General features: G+C 36.7%; 1 protein-coding gene across 2 annotated transcripts in view; it reads left to right on the forward strand.

Annotated features, from left to right (window-relative positions):
* CDC14A (cell division cycle 14A) overlaps positions 1 to 18,151 on the forward strand; it is a 147,186-nt gene that overhangs the window by 51,032 nt on the left and 78,003 nt on the right. For both annotated transcript variants that reach the window (XM_033093974.1, XM_033093973.1), the window contains exon 5: positions 12,484 to 12,563. In XM_033093974.1, the coding sequence (XP_032949865.1) occupies positions 12,484 to 12,563 (80 nt within the window). The remainder of the gene's footprint in view (positions 1 to 12,483; positions 12,564 to 18,151) is intronic.

Here is an 18,151-nt window from a genome sequence, read left to right on the forward strand (position 1 = left end):
TACAGGGCTACAATAATCAAAACAGCATGGTATTGGCAGAAAAACAGACACATAGACCAATGGAATAGAATTGAGAACCCAGAAATAAAACCACATCAATATGGACAGATAATTTTTGACAAAGAAGCTAAAAACATACAATGGAGGAAAGACAGCCTCTTCAATAAATGGTGCTGGGAGAATTGGATAGCCACGTTCAAAAGAATGAAACTGGACTGCTGTCTGTCACCATGTACCAAAATTAATTCAAAATGGATCAAAGACTTAAGCATAAGACCTGAAACAATAAGCTGCAAAGAAGAAAACATAGGTACTAAACTTATGGGCCTTGGGTTCAAAGAGCATTTTATTAATTTGACTCCAAAGGCAATGGAAGTAAAAGCTAAAATAAACGAATGGGACTATATGAAATTTAAAAGCTTCTGCACAGCAAAGGAAACCATCGACAAAATAAAGAGGCAACCAACGGAATGGGAGAAGATTTTTGCAAACAGTGCCTCCGATAATGGGCTAATATCCAAAATATACAAGGAACTCATGAAACAACAAAAAAACAAACAACCCAATTGAACAGACATTTCTCCAAGGAGGACATACAAATGGCAAATAGACATATGAAAAAATGCTCAACATCACTAATCATCAGAGAAATGCAAATAAAAACCACAATGAGATATCACCTCACCCCAGTCAGAATGGGTATCATCAACAAGACAAATAGTAACAAGTGTTGAAAAGGCTGTGGAGAAAAAGGAACCCTCATACACTGTTGGTGGGAATGCAGACTGGTGCAGCCGTTATGGAAGGCAGTATGGACGTTCCTCAAAAAATTACGAATAGAATTACCACATGACCTAGCAATCCCTCTCCTGGGTATCTACCCAAAAAATGTGAAAACATTTATACATAAAGACATGTGTGCTCCAATGTTCATTGCAGCTTTGTTTACGGTGGCCAAGACATGGAAACCACCAAAATGTCCTTCGATAGATGAATGGATAAAGAAGTTGTGGTATATATACACAATGGAATACTATTCGGCGATAAGAAAAGATGATATAGGAACATTTGTGACAACATGGATGGATCTTGAGAGTGTAATGCTAAGCAAATTAAATTAGACAGAAAAAGCAGAGAACCATATGATTTCACTGATATGTGGTATATAAACCAAGAACAACAAAACAACAAGACAAACAAATGAGAAACAAAAACTCATAGACACAGACAATAGTTTAGTGGTTACCAGAGGGTAAGGGGGGTGGGGGATGGGAGATGAGGGCAAAGGGGATCAAATATATGGTGATGGAAGGAGAACTGACTCTGGGTGGTGAACACACAATGGGATTTATAGATGATGTAATACAGAATTGTACACCTGAAATCTATGTAATTTTACTAACAATTGTCACCCCAATAAATTAAAAAAAAAAAAAGAGTTTGGATTTTATTCTCCATAAAATGAGAATCTGTTAGAGAGTTGAAATGATCTGATTTGTGCTTAAAAGAGTTTTAAAACTTATCTTTTAGAACTCTACGCAAAGCTCTCCATTGTATAGTTACCTCCATGTTTCAAATTTCTGTTATGCTATTGTGCCATAATGGTCCAGTTTTTTACATATCTACCTTCCCTTTCGTCTTCATTTTTATATCTCTAAAATAATCCAGGGCCTGCAAGTAGACACGTGAATGAAGAGGTGGGATTTGTCACATGCGTTTTCAAGGACATTGGCAAAGCCTGTTTCTGTTCCCTTGGAATTTCACTGAGAATGTAGACTTCTTTTCTTATATCAACTATCACTTCAAATCAAGGGAATAATATGTATTTGTAGTTCTGTAATACAATTCAGGTATTTGGCCTTCTGACTTCTATAAGAGTAACACTTACAAAGTGATTCTCAACCATAATTATCAGAAATACCCATTGGCCAGATGTCTCATATCTGATGAATCAGAAGCTCAGCAGGAGAGAAGTCAGGCTATCTACATCTTAAAACAGCTTTAATGGTTTTCTGAGTATAATCTGAAGTTGGGATCCGCTGGCTTGGGAGCTGTGAAGTAAAATACCAGGGATGCTTCAGGAAGCGAGGAACATACTTGCCTTGATGTTGGTATTATCCATGGGGCCTCCTACCAGTAACTCCACTTAAGGAAGAAATGAATCACTTGTTGAACTGTGGAGAATTCTCTGCTTAACTCCATCTTTTCCTTCCTTCCTCCTCTTCCTCTTTTTCTTTACTATGAGTAACTCTGCAATGCAAGTCTTGGTGCCGATCAAAAGATGGGGGTGAGAAATCGCTGACCAGGCATGAAGAGGGCTGTTTTCTGGAAGTTGTGAGGTCTGCTTACATTAGTGAGCCAGAAGGGGAGAGAAATTCCCAGTAGCTACAGGGAAGGCGGTGAACTTCCTGTGTGTTCTATGTATTGGGTCTGTATGCAATACATCTGCTGGCTGGATTTATTTTACTTTTATTTAGGCTGAAGTGACCTTAACTTGTTATAGTTCTACTCTGTGAAATTAGTAAACCAAAGTATTTAGGGAACATGGTTACTTCTTAAAAAATGTATACAGGGGGAGCATTTGAGATCTTGCTTCCTGGGATATGTCATCAGTTTGGCTCACATAAACTCATAAAAATTTAGAAAAACAGTATACACATTTAAGAATGATTAATTCTATTATGTTCTTGAAGGGCAATTCTGTCATGTGGCACATATTTGAACAGTTTGGGCTAACACATAGTAAAATTGCCACAGAATCCTTTCTGCAAACACTTGACCGACATACAAAGCTCTTGTTTCTCCTGCTTTCTCTAAGCAACAACTCTTTGTAAATACTGGAAGGGAACAACCAGTTCCTTGTTTGTGTTCATTGTTGGTTTTTTATTCTTGAGTCAATTCAAAGAATAGTACCCTACAAGTTACCATGAGATTCTAGATCTGAGGTTTAGTTCACATGCTGTGTGGCTTCTGTCTTAGAAGTTTGGATAACATCTCACCTACATACTCCTTCAGTTTGAAAAGGAATAAGATGGCCCTCCCCCTTTGGTTCCTCAGGTACATGCTCTAGTTACTAAAATGAATACAATGGATTGTCTGGTCCACCTCCTCCCCTCCTCCTAGGAGATCTTAGGCTGCTATAATTTGTCATAAGTCCATGGGAAGCAAGCCAAAGCCACATTTTGTTCTTACTGCTCTCCCAACCCAGTTGAGTTCCATCCTGGGCAAATTTGTCAGTCTTTCTCCTACGTATGTCCAGAAAGTTTTTTCTCTTGTTCCCATTTCTTCTCAATTATTTCCCTCTTGTTACATCAAGAAAATCTTTCTCCTCTCATATTTGCGCTGCCTCCAATTGCCTCAGATTTGGAATCAGTCCTAATCAAAATGCCAAATACTGAGGAAAGCAATGCATTTTAAAATGGACGTAGATATAATAAAGTACCAATCAAAACATTTGAAATAATTCAGGGTTCACTTTAGAGTCATTATCAACATGTTCATTGATTGCCTCATGTTTTCGTAATCTGGCCTTTCCTCAAGTGTTATCATTGAGTGAAGATAATATTTTTTTTTGGGGGGAGTGCCTTTATTTTATTTTTTAAATTAAATTTATTGGGGTAACGTGGTTAATTATGTTATATAAGTTTCAGGTGTACAATTCTATAATATATCGTTTATATATTGCACTATGTGTGTTCACCACCCGAAGTCTAGCCCCTTCTATCACCATATATTTGAACCCCTTTACTCTCTTCATCCTCCTCCCGCTTGAGGGAAGATAATTTAAAAAGCAGACACATTTAAATTAATTATTTAGTTTTTGAAATAATGTTTTCTATTACATTTTATTTTAGGTATATGATTTTAATGATAATATGGGATATATTATACTTGGACTTGTCTAGGAAATTAAGAACTATAGGATTTTTATCTTTGGGAAATCATTTCTAGATATCTAAATATTAGCCTTTATAAATAAGCTTTTGGAATATATTTCATTTGCAAGTTAAAGGACTTTAGTAATAATTGGTAATAAGTGTTAAGAGGATTTAAACACTGATTCTCATTCTAATATAGTAAATCTATCAACTAGGTTTTTATCGTAAATGAAGTTATGTGTTTTGCCTTCTAAGCTTGATCAAATTCAGTCCTTGGTTTAAGGAACATACTCTTCTCTCTCTCTCTCTCTTTTTTCACTTTCTAAATTTGGAATGTTTTATGAAATAAAAGTCATACTATAACTGGAAGTAAGCAGTGAAACTTAGCACAAGGAGTTTTTAACATGAAACCATTCCATTTGAGAGTATGTATTACTCAAGCAATATTTTGGAGTGCGTCTGTTTTTGTGTTTTATACAGAGAGACTGCCTTCTGACGACAAACGATAGATGATATACAGTTATGTTTACCTATGCCTTGGACTAAGCTTCTGTGAGACTAGGGACAGAGGTTTTCTTGGGAACAAATATTTTCTCCTTTTCCCCTTTAAAGGGTCCTTTTAGACTTTTATGTGCTGAGAATATTGGCTTAGTGTTTCCTTGGCTTGTTTCATAAGGGGCTGGGCTAGTTTAGTGAGATGCAACCAGCTTAGCATGCCTGTGTTGGAACATGAGCTGTCTTCAGGCAGGAAAAGCCTGTGTTACTGAGACGCTGCTAGCAAGAGATGTGTATTTGTCCTGGCTGTAGCTGTCAGTTCTGGAAGAACATCTTTTCACATTGACTATGAGAATTCTGGTTCCCATCCAATTAGATGGGAAAACACACATGGCTAATGTTGTCCGCAGTTCTCCTAAATGGCCCATCAAGGAGCTCCAACTGGTTTCACTCTAATTACCCCTATGAGAGTGGTGGAGAGAATATTTCTATACTAAACTAATTCTCAAATAAATAGAATACAATCCACTGTACATCAAATCCCAAATTAAAATTAAAATGGAAAGAGGTGTCACATGAGAGTATTTCAGAGCAAACATCACCTCAACCCAGTCATCTCCAGACCTGGTTTTCATAAGGATGCCGGATGAGTAAGCATTTTTAGGGCAGAAATAATCAATGGAGATAGAGACCTGCCATCAGGTCTGCCTTACTTTCTTGTATAATCAGTGTTGCCTCCATGTTTGTTAAGTAGATGCATTGTCATATGCTTTGTAGACCTCATAATCTGTGGTTTATAATAGACTGAAAACTTGAAGAATAAGAAGAATGACTTACCTTCTTTTACAGTGTGTTAAAGACTATTGGAAACAAGATGCATTTGTTCTTGTTCTGTTTTAATTAGACTATTCAGTACAATAAATTTAAAATAGACTGAATAAAATACAGCTTGTTTTAAACATTCAGCTGCATGTTTGGTTTGTAGTCAGACTTACCTATCTAATTTGCAAGTGATTGTTTAACACTGAATATTTTTATTTCTGTAGGCAATTAGAACAAAAGTAGAATAGTACATTTGAGAAATGTTTGCCTTTTTCCTATTTTCTCTCTCTTTTTTTTAAGTTTTAAAGTTGAATACAGGTATTGTTTTCTCAGTCACTGGTTATAATGGGAGGAAATGATTAAGAAGAAAAATGTTGCTAAAAATAATAAAATTAAACATTTTGTTTGTGCTTATGTATGACAATTCAGACTTAATGCTGTCTTCAGGAAAAAGCAGTTTATAAATTAAGTGCTCTGACATTTAAGAAGTCTGAGAACCAAAGTCTTGGGAGCCAAGGAAGCGACTTTAAACATTTTGTGTTTTAATTCTTTGCAGAGTTTCTCACCTCATAGTTTTTTTGTTTTTTTTATAGATGTTCATTCAGTAGACTTCTGTGGTTCATTCTTTGCAGGTAACTGGTAATTGCTTGCTGTTCCTAAAAACAAACTCAGCTTGGTCATCTTATTCTTTTGTTCAGGAGAAGTTCACATAGGGAAAAATAAATAAAATTTATTGCAGCATCAGTTCTTCTTTGGTACAGGTACGTTATTAAAGAGAGATGTGGGCTCTTCTGATATTTTGGGATCTTCTGATATTTTGACAGTGGATTTGATAAAATGGGCTAGTGCCTTGATTTTATGGTTGTTGATACTAAGGCGCCACGACACTCAGGAGGCTCTTTGAAGAGATAGAACTGACAGTAGGATCAATGTCTGTGTTCTAACATGAGAGGGTTGAACTGAATGATGGTCTGTGTGTGATGGTTTGGGTATATGGCAACCATGGGGACATTTACAACCTCATGTTTTCATGTTTGCATATTAGACAGGCTACAGAGCTAAGGTTTCAGAAATAACAGTTATGGGTCCATATTCACATGGATATAGGGGGTCAAAAGGAAAAAAATATTTGGGGACCAAAATTTATCTCCTTTCTGTGGTGCCTTGCTATAGAAGAGCTATCTATGTGCTAGATACAAATCTGAGTACTTAACATATATTGTTAATTCATTTAATCTTCGCAACAGTCTTATGAGGCAGTTACAGTTATTATTGCCACAGGTAAGGAAATGGAAACAAAGAATTGATGTACTATAGCTCGTAAGTGCAAGAACCTGGATTTGAACGCAGGCAGCTTGGCTGTGGACTCGGGGTACCTAACCACTACATTCTGTCACCTACTCTCTAGATAGATGATCTGCATTTAATGACTGTGTGACCATGTCATGCTTGTTCTCACATAAAGTACCCTCTATCTATCTACTATGTGTTGATATCATAGTCAAACATTTTTGGAGTGTGTGCTATGCATCAGGCACAGTGTTGAGTCCTGCAGATATGGAAGAGACAGAAATCCTTACAGCCTAGCCAAGGCGACAGACTACAAGAACCATGTTGTGACAAACTGGGGTAAGAATTGGAAGGAGAAGAGCAGGGAACTTTGAGAACATAAGGGGCCTGATTTCATCAGGTCACCAAGGAAGGCTGCCCTGCTAAAGTGACTTAGAGCTGTGGTCCCAAGGAAGGGGAAAAGGTGGCCATCTAAACACTACCAGGATGCAAAGAAGGCTCGAATTTAGTCTGGTCACTTCATGGACCATTCCTCTTTACAGCCCTGTTGACACTATCTTATCGAAGTTGCAGACTTTCCCTGTGTCCTTGGATGTGTGTAGGTTCCTGTGTAAATTGTGAGCAAGTAAAAACCCACTGATCTATGAGGACTTTTCTGTTCTGCCTCTTGCTTCCTGCCTTCCATCAGGTGTTGGGAGTGGCTGAGTGGAGCTCCAGAACAGACACAGGGGAAAGTGGGAGAGTGAAAGTCTGGGTCTGGTAATATGCCTTGATTCAAAATACTTCCTATAAGCGAATACAAATCGTTTGAGTGAGAGCTTTTCTTTTTTAAATCGTTTCTTTCTTACTTTCTCTTTTAGCAAGCACACCATTGAAGAATTGACTATACCTAGTTTGATATTCTCATAAGACTGGGCTCAGAAAGTTAATTCCACTAGCTCCCCTGGGCATTACCACTAAAGTTGGAGTGACATATTTTTAAAATCTCATTCACTAATTAAACTGAATTAACCCTCTAGGGTGGATGTACTCTGACTATTGTGGGGGAGGGGGAAGTTCCCCTTTCCCTCCTCTGAATTCTTTTGGCTGGCTGGACAATCAAATCAACAAGAGGAAGATTGACAAGAGAAAATCAAATTTAATCTTGTGCACATGGGAACCCTGCAGATCAGAGGTTTGGAGATAGAAAGGGGGATTGAGGTATACAATACATCCTTAGCTAGGAATGAGGTAAGATGCTCTGGGGGCTTCAGAGGGTCACTGCAGGATGATAAGAAGAGCAGACGTTTTGTAAATTGACATCTTCCCTGCTCTACGGATAGGTCAAAAGCAGTTCCCTCTAATACTCTCATACGGCTAAGGCCCTTCATTCAAATTTATCTATGTAGTTAAGGGGAAGAAGGGGAGAAGTTTCTCTTGAGCCTGAAGCTAAAATTGCCTTTAGCTCAAAGTCATCTGCCTACTACTGAGCAAACCTTGGGGTGGCTCATTCTGGGCCCCTACAGTATTTTACAAGTTTAAAGCAGTCATTTACTAAACATATATTTACCCAGCATCTCTCTGACAGAAGGCATTGTTAAGGCGAATAAAGGTTTGGAAAAGTTGGTTACTGCACTCAAGGAGCTTTCTACTTTAGTATAAAGGAGAATAATCACAACAGAGCTGTGAGCGCCCATCAGGAAGTGGTTAGGAGCAGATATGGGGAATGAGACTGCCTGACTCCACCTCACCGTAGCAGTGTGACCAACTGGAGCAACTGGGTCTCAGCATTTCCTGTGTACAGTAGAAATGGGGATAATAACAGTGGCACCTCCCACAGGGTGATTGAAGATTAATGAGCCAAATTATGTAAAGTGCTTAGAATAATGCCTGGCACTGGTATGCACTATATAACTTTTTGATTTTATTATCATCATAATTATCATGGTCCTTATCACTTTCAGAGTTGAATCTAAGAAGTAAGGGGAAAGGATTCAAAGCTGAAGAAGTAAGGTATCATGGAGGTGGTATTTGAGTTAGATCTAATGAAATAAGATTTAAATAGGCAGAGATGATGTGTAAGTATTCTAGAAAAAAACCTTAGATGCCAGAAGGTGTCAAGTATGTTTAGGGAATGGTGAGGAGTCCAGGCTAGTGGATGGGGTTTATTTAAGGAGCAGTGACAAATTCCCCTGGAAAGGTAGGTGGGGACCTTACTGTGGTGAAGGGTTGGCAGCCTGGCTGGGCTTTTTGAGGAGGTTTTTATTTAGAAGTATGTGCAGATTAATTCTAAAAGGATTTTATTTAATTTCTAGGTTGGTTTGGTGTTTCTATAAAATTAGTCCAAATTTAATATTTGTTGAATTACTTCTCAATGTGTGGTATACAGAAACACTTTAAAATTTTAAATTATGTAATTTAGTATTCATCTATGTGTAGACTCCATGCAAAGTTTTCCACTGAAAGCAATGATATAAAACACTTTAGGAGAAATTGATGTAACTTAAAAGAGAATGTGTATTTAAAGAGAAATGGTAATACATGATGCTACATGTGGTGGCAGAAGTGGGAGAGTTGATGTATGATTAAGTTTTTGGAAATACTGACTTATTGGTAAACAATATATATTATGATAGTTGTAATACTATAATGTTAATTATGTCGTAAAATAGAAACCTCATAGTTATTGGAGATATACAAGTATATACGTATACTGGCTCTTTAAGAATCGTTTGTTAAGGAAATTAAGTTATTTGGGTCCTCGGTACCTGGCATCAAACTTAATTAAGCAGAAAAAAGTTCACTATAATTGGTTGACTCCTAGTCAGTTAAAAACATGAAAATATAGTCAAATGCTATTCTACTGAGAAGGTTTTTGAACTTCCTGGCAAGAGAAGAGCAATTTTGTAAAAGTGATGCATATACTCACTATTCCAGGGATAAATTGGTATGGTACTCGAAGCACTATGCAAAGGGCTTTTGTTAAGTTTTATCAATCAAAGGTTTGGGAAGATTCTTACAGTTTGGTTTTATATATGCTAATATCTTGTGAGAAGAGTAGACAGTGTATTATTTTGTTTTTCCTGAGAAGAAGAAAAGGAAAATCAAGATATTGAGGACATGCTTTGAAATTAATTTTATTCTGAGAATGGTTTTAGAAATACTAGAATATCTGGTAACAAATTTTTGAGTGCTAATTAGATAAAGATTTTATTTTTAGAAAATATACATTTAACATTTCATAACTACCGTATTCAGTTGCTCCACATTAAAAAAACCCAACAAATTAATCCATGTCTGTACAAAATACAAGACATGTGGAGATAGTAGGAAATATAAAGTAGAAAGTACTTGTTCACTCCCCTAGGCCTCCACTAGCCCTATTTCTCAGACACAACAACTGTCAACAGTGTGAAGTCACCTGATTTTAAATATCAAGTGTAATGGCATTTAGGAATTTGGAAGAGTAGAAATCTTTTTTTCCAGGTTTGTGCTTCTGTTGCCTGTGTTTATATTTTCAAGCAGATGTAACATGTACAGTTACTGTGGCTTTGGAGTCAGATCTGTGTTGGAATTCTGACTTCATCCCAGAGCAGCAGTGGGAGTTTGGAAAGTTCCTTACCATTCTGAGCTTCAGATTCCTCAACAGCAAAGCTTAAATGTTGCTTTCCTTCCAAGGTTTAATTAAGCCTCATCTGTATCTGTTCCTGTTTCTCTTTTTAATAGGAGACATAACATCTAAGAAGACCTGACATGAGAATCCATGACATATTTTCTCCAGGAATTTGGTATTTTAATGGTCCCAGCAATCGTGCATTCTGCAATGCCCTCATTTATTAGAACATTTCACCACTCTCCCACGTACCTATCATTAGGTTGTAAAAGGTCATTGCATTTACCTGCCCCTGGAGTCTTCCTGGAATTTAGATGGCCTCTGTTGGGTTTCACTTTGCACTTATTAATAATTTAGCGCTGGGATAAAAATAAAAACAAAGACTCTCATCTTACAGTGTGAGAACATAGGTCATGTGTGCTAAGTCATGCAGGTAAGATGAGTAGCGAAACCCTGTGGGGCAGCCAGTCTAAAGAAATATTTCATGCAGGCTGTTGCCTCCCGCCTGCAGAATAACTGCATCTGCATCCCAATGAAAGGGAATTAATGTAATTGCTCCTGAGGTGGGAAATGTAATTTTGCTTTTCAAAGGTTTTTGTATAAGCTTTAATTATCTAATCCAAACACAGAAGCTTTCTCCAAGCAGCTTTCCCTTTTAGCAGGCAAATACCGCTGCATCTTTAGTCTTGACAATCACTGCATTATAACCAACTCTATTTATATTATATAACCTACCCATTAAAGTACTATACAATCCTGTTTTAATATTGGTTACCGAAAATGGTTTTAAAACTAGGGTTGGCAACTTGAGATGTGATTCTCCGTTTGTATAGTCTGGGCCTCATGTCTAGATTATTCTTTTATAGTGGTTTCGTTTTCTGTGCTGTTTTTGCTTGATATTAAATTTACAGAGCACTGCTGTCTGCTTTATCAGACCTTCATATTTACTTGTCAAATGAATACGGAGCTTCCTTATTAAATATACAAGTATTTTTTTATGTATTTATTTTGTTTTCTTTAGAGAATTCAGAATTGAGGTGTTTTCATGTCCTGAAAAGTATTAATAATTATTAATACATACATGTAATATATTGCTAGTGGAATAGCTTAAAGCTCAAAGAAAGACTGTAAGGAGAGGGTAAAGCCTACTTTGTAAGAACTGAGACTGCCATTCTTGCCATTGAAATGCATAGGGTTTTGGTGTTGGAACATACTAAGGAAATAATGTTATTCCAGGTAGAGGGGATTTTAGGAATCAAATTTGATTCAGACTATAGAGGAAAAGGATCAATGCTCTCAGCACAGAATTAAAGCATTGAAAATGCACTTAGAATAAAACCAAACTCTTCCCATGATTTGTATTGCTTTTCACAATCCAGCCACTGTCTGGCTCTCCCACCCTCCCCTGCCCTAACCACACGGATCTCCTCTCTGTCCAACTCACCAAGCGCTTTCCCGCCTCAAGGACCCTGGCTCTGTTACTCCTCCTTTCCCTTAGGTCTTCTCATGGCTCTATCCCTGCACATCTTATCACACATGACTTCCAGAGACCTCTCCTAACTTCCTTAGCGACTGCCTTAGCTCAAGCAACACCTTTCAATTCTCTTTCCAGGATCCTGTTTATTTTCTTTTCAGCACTTACCTTGGACATTTGTTTTTGTTGTTAATTATTGTGCTTGCTCCACAACAATATAAATTCTATTAAGAAAGGTACCAGTACGATACAGTGCCTGGCACATACTATGTAGTCAATAAGTTGGTTAAATGGAAGTTGTTTACTGGTTTGAAGAGCTCCTTTTTGTTTATGTCTTTGTTTAAGATTAGTTTGTCATGCTGGACCAGAGGAATTCAAGTCTCCTTGGTATCAAGAGATAAGCCAATATGTTCTCCAATGCTCTTACCTGCTTGCATTTTCACTGTTTCGTTGTGATTTTATTGCGTGTTTAGAGAGCAACACAGACTTTCCTCAGAGCAGACAGAGAACTCAGTAGCTCTCCTGTGGGTATTGCGCTCACCCTTAGATGTCTTTCAAAGTGCACCAGGCACTGAATTACCTCGTGGCAGATCTCCTCTGAAAGACAGCGAGGCCCATATTGGTCTTTGGTGAGCACACAGTACAATAATGGAATTACAATTGTTCTGTTCCCAAACAGGGAAACCCTGCCATTGTATCTGTTCAGTGTGCCTTGTAAATAGCCCTGGGTGGCCTCTTTATGGATCTGCCTTCTGTCTCTAAGTTCTTACTCATCCTTAAGCCAAAGGCTACAGGTCAGTTGCTGTCTAAAGACTAACATCATCACCATGGCATTGTACCTCAAAGTGGAATAAGTGAAATGCAAGTTTGGTGAATAATTAAATTAGTCATCCTTGGGTGCTATTCTAAATGTTGCTATTTATTTGTCATAGGTAATTTATTTGAAGAAGACACCAGAAGAAGCTTACAGAGCACTGCTGTCTGGCTCCAATCCTCCGTATCTTCCATTCAGGTATAACTGCTTGTGAGACTTGGGCTGTAGCATTTTGCTAGACCCTTAACTACTTTAGAATTGGATTCTTGTGTTTTTTAATTGTTTCAAGACTGTGACCAAGATGTTACGTGGAATGAAATGAAATGGTAGTTCATATTATTTCCTTTTTTCAGAATTTTTTTCTCCCCATCTATTAGCTTGGTGCAAATGTAATTGCGGTTTTTGCAATTATTTTTAACCTTGTAAACCGCAATTACTTTTGCACCAACCTTAATAACAAAAATAAAGTGGCCTTCTCCTTTTAGGAAATAATTTTTTTCCTTGAATCCTTCCTATATCTTGACAGTTGACGCACAAAGAATGCCTTATTTATGAGCTAATAACCATGTCAAGATTTGTTAGATTTCAGTAATCAACATCATTCATTCATCCTTTCATTTCATGAGCATTGATTGAGCTCTGACCAAATGTCAGGGGCTGAGAATGTAGAATAAGACCCTCTAAGCATCTTCCCGGAAGAAATACTTAGTGAGGATTTTAAACCACCTGTTTAGCACACAAATCAAGCTTTTGTCCTGAGGAAGGCTGTCTTTTTTATTAGAGTGTTGGAAAAGAACATTTTGTAAGTATTAACTGAAGAAGGTCTTTTTAAAATTTTGGGTAAACTTGAGCTTGTTTTAAAAGTAGAGGGGAACATACATCAAAACTCTCACAACAGTCATCGCTGATAGAGTTGTGAATGATTCTAATATTTTTGCCTTTTTTTGCGTGTCCAAATCTACAAGCCTATGAATTGCTTATTATTGTTAACAATATCATAAATACCAACAATAGTGAAAGAAAGGAATGGGGAAGACTGAGGAGGAGGTCTCTTTGTTTGTTGATCTTCCTTACTCTCCTGTAAACTCACAGAGAGCAGGTCCTGGTACCTGACACTTAAAAGTGCTTTTAGTAAATATTTGAGTGAATAAATTAAGACTAAATCCCTTAAGGTTCAAGGGATTTTCACCTCTGTTTCTCAAACCACAAGAGGGAGCATTATTAGGCACAGGGTGGTGTCAAGGTGCGGAGAAGGAATGGGGAGACAATCCCTAGTGTGCTCGATCTTCTCAGTGAAATCAAGGGGGAAAGTACATAGTGAGAAGAAAGTATCCTCAAGTAATCTAGAGAATGAGCTAATTAGCTATTGAAGAGCTAATAAAAAGCACAAAATGTCACAAAATGTAGCATACTGCATATACTATAATGCACCTTGATTTTTTTCACTTAACTCATCTTGGATATCTTTTCATATGAGCACATAGAGAGCTTCCTTCTTCATTCTGTCACATTTCTTTATAATGTACAGAAATGCATTTAACTAGTCTGTAAAAGGTAAATATTTAACTCATTTCCTATTATTTTAATTGTAGCTTTTTAAATTCACATGGTCTCAAATGTATTTCAGAAGAAAGAAACTCAGACAATAATATAAAGAAAACTATAGTATTGCTAGTCATAAAGAGATTTTAGTAATCTGTTTGCATAAAGGTACTCATTATATGAGAAAAGAATGCTTAGTGCAAATATGAGGAGGCGTTTGTTTGTTGGTTTAGGCACCTGTTGCCTCCAATAATAATAGTCTCACCTTGAGTGTAGCTCTAAGTTGTGTCTTTCTTATGATTCAAGACACTAAGAGTTGTGTTTGCATTAAGCTGTATTTCTAAATCCAGACTCTTCATAAACCATATACATACATTTGAAGTAGAAAATACGACAAAGTAGTGTATTTATAATTTAGTGAAGAATTTAGTTGAAAGAATACTACTAGTTTTCGGTAATTTGATTAAAGAAAGTTAATTTTCCCTAATGCTAGGATAGGATGTGAGTTGATTTTAGTCTACGGCCCAAGTTGACTAAGGCTAATGCAGTATCAAGAATCATCTTTATCACTTCATAAGTTATATAAATGTCTAACCACTGAGCTGTACACATGAAACTAACATAATATTAAATGTCAACTGTAATTTAAAAAAAAGAATCATTTTCATACTAGTTCTGGTCAGCCATCATTGCTTTGACTTTCATTTGTAATGAGGATTTTATTATCCACTAGGTTTTTTTTATACCATTTATTGTTAAATTACACTTTTATTATCTAGCTTTAAAAAAATATGCTGCTGCATTAACACTTTTATTTAAAAACTGGAAGCCTTAAAGGAACTTCCATTTAAGTGTAATTGTTTTATTGTTTAAAGTTTTTTTAAAATGAAGACCACTTTGAAGGCTTGTCAAAGTGTGGTTGCTATATATTTTTAGTGTCTTTCTAATGAAGGGCTACTGTGAATTTACATAATGCTGTTCATCAGGATTTATTCATCTAACAAACATTTATCTGAGCAGTCTCTTCTGTAAAGCCTTTCGTCATTTTTCTTGAGAGTCTTGGCAAGTCCTTGCCCTGTAATTCCCTATTACATTTTGTATATTACATCATGTTCATGCCCCATTACATTTGCTACATACACCATTAAAGTAAATGTCTTGTATTTTGATCATTTGTTTGCGTGGCTGACTCTCCACCACATACGGCTGAGTCTTCTGTTGAGGGCGAGGATTGGGCTCTTTTTTCTTATTTGTGTGCCAGGGAATAATACATACATCAATTTATTTATTGCTTTTCTGTGCCGGTCACTGTGATAGATTATGGATCAAAAGATTATTAGGACAACTAGGTACCTGCTCCAAGGAACTCAGTATGCAGTTTGTAAGTGTGTGGGTGTGTAAAGCAATTAAAGTGCTTTATTAGAGTTAGGAGATAGGTATTATGGGAATACTGAGGAAAGAGGTTTAACCCTAGAATGGGGGCTTGGAGGAGATGTTAGGGGTAAGTCCCAGGAGTACCTTTCATATTAGGATGAAAACTGGAGAATAACAATTCAAGTACTGATTTGAGGTGCTGTAATTTTTCATTTGTATGGCATAGGTTGTCTTTTATAATAGGTTCGGTAGGATACTATATAATATGATGTTTGCCATGGAGGTACATTATTATAACTGAAAGGACTATCTGAGTTTGTTAAAAATTATCTAAAGATGAGGCAAATTAAAAAGAATATTTGGATAGCTTTACTACCTATTCTTTTCTTTTCCAGTTTAAATGAGATATTGACATACAGCACTGTATAAGTTTTAAGGCGTACAGCATAATAACTTGACATACATATATGGCAAAATGATTACCACAATAAGTTAACGTCCATCACCTCATATAGTTACAATTTTTTTTCCTTATGATGAGAACTTTTAGGATCTACTCTCTTAGTAATTTTCAAATATACCATATAGCAGTGTTAACTGTAGTCATCATGTTTTATATTGTATCCCTAGTACTTATTTATCTTATAATTGGAAATTTGTGCCTTTTGACCACCTTTACCTAATTTGCCACCCACAGCCTCATTTACTATCTGTTCTTGATTACAGTAAGTATTGTAGACTAGAGATAGTAGAATTTCTGGCTTGCTGTGACAGTCAGGAGTGTTTGTTGTATTGTTAGTGTTTGCAAGTCAATATTAGGGTATTCCATTTAATTGTAAAGTAGTTTTGTAAAAAAACTACTTTTCACTTGTACTAAGGCTAGCCAATGGGCTTATTAGGAGTGACTTTAGCTGAAAATTAGAGGAAAAGGGCATTTTTCACCTACTTTAATTCTTTGAGTCCATCCATCTTTAGTGTTGGTTAGGCAGTTGACCTTCAAGGAAACAAGAGACCTTTCTACTCTGGATCTAGAGTCTGCAGAGTTTGAATTGGCAAGCCTGGTATGAATCTTTTTAGGTCCTCTTCCTTTCCATGTACTACCAAATTTATAGTCTATATTACTGCCCAATCATTCCCCAAAGTCATATTAATTGTAGCTTACCTAAGGTCCCACAAGGTCATCAACCCTTAGTGTTATTCCCAGATTATTTTCTTGGCAATCAATAGCAGAGGTTTTCAAATCACATTCTAGGGTATTCATAAAACAGTGTGAAAACCCTTTAAGTCTCACAAAACAGTGAAAAGGTAACAAATCTCAATGGCACAACACTTCTCATAGATCTCCTTTGTACTTATAAATTAATTTTATACTTCTTTGTTTATTGGTTCATATGTATCAGCTTGGTATATGTTTTTGGTATTGATGATTCATAAATCTGATAAAAACCAATTTTTCCATGAGGTATGAAGTTAAATGGGGAATAAAACTAAAACTATACAGACAATAAATAACACCCGGGTCCCATTTTGGAAGACAAATACAGAAAGCATGCAGGAAAAATAACAAGTAGGTGCAGAGGTGATGTTGAGGTATGGTCCTGCACTAACATCTAATGGAATGGAATATTGGATGAATATTGGATGTCCTATCACCAGTTGTTAGTTTATTTATTTATTTTTTGCAGGTCTCTTGCTGGATAGGTTCAGGAATGCTATTTTATTTTAGCTTGGAGAAGAGGCTAGAATGTGTAAGTCAGTGTTTCCCAAACTTATGTTGGTTTTCATCCTTGGTTTTAAAGTCTGAGAAGCTTTAAAAAATATTGATGCCTGGGTTCTACTTCCAGAAATGCTGATATAATTGGTCTGGGGTGAAGTCTGGGTGTTGGGATTTCTAAAAAACTACCTCCATGATGTCAATATGCTGCCAAGCCAAGACTGAGCACTAATTACTGCTCTATGCGATCTGCCACAGCAAAAAAAAGAAAAAAAAAAAAAAGAAAGAAAGAAAGAAAAAGAAAAGATTCAATGATCAAGTAGGTTTAGAACTCTGACTTGGAGATTTACAAAGCACATTCCCATTTTTTAAGATTCTGAGTGGTTCTGAGTAATAAAGTAGCTTATTTAACTCAGAATTTTTCAAAGTGCTTCATCCTGAATCCCTTTCCACCCCCTTCTATCCCCCCAGTTTCATTTAACATCTGGCAGAATTCGTGTTCTGAAACACTCCAGGATACATTTTCTGATCCACACCTGTGTGATATCTTGGGGTTAGAATAATATGCTGCCTTCCATGGAACTGTTTTTGTGCTGCTTCCTGAGAGTCTTGGAAATAGATGGTTGGCTTATCAAATAGTGGTATTTTATCTACTCTGGACAGCAATATGCAAGTTTTGTCTTAGAGCAGATGTGAGGCCAGAAAACCTTTGACAGAGAACTCACAGACCTCCCACAGCAGTCCTTTGGTGACATTTGTCATTAAAATGGATCCATACTGTTTGTGTTAGGGGAGGGGTTTGTTTTGTTTGGTGTGACCCCTAGTGATAGCCCTGTTGCTGAGTTCAGTTTTACTGTGGCTGCGTCTTAATGGGAAACCTCTGAAGCAACGATTCTGGGTGCTGTGGGCAAGCCAGAGCTTGTAGGTCTCTAACAAAGGCTAAAAGGGGTCATCCACTAAGAACACAGTATTAGGTTGCCTCCTTCTTCTAAAGCAAACATGTGCTGGTAGGTGTTAGATGTAATTATAAAATATATCTCTTTACATAAAGTGTTGAACCAGATATTTGTTAGCTTAAATATGATATTGTGATTTTTGTCATAGTTTATTTAGCAATTAACTTTGCACTTCAAAGAAAAAGTTCTCCTTACCATGT

The sequence above is a fragment of the Rhinolophus ferrumequinum genome, chromosome 22, assembly GCF_004115265.2.
Source record: "Rhinolophus ferrumequinum isolate MPI-CBG mRhiFer1 chromosome 22, mRhiFer1_v1.p, whole genome shotgun sequence".
NCBI lineage: Eukaryota > Metazoa > Chordata > Mammalia > Chiroptera > Rhinolophidae > Rhinolophus > Rhinolophus ferrumequinum.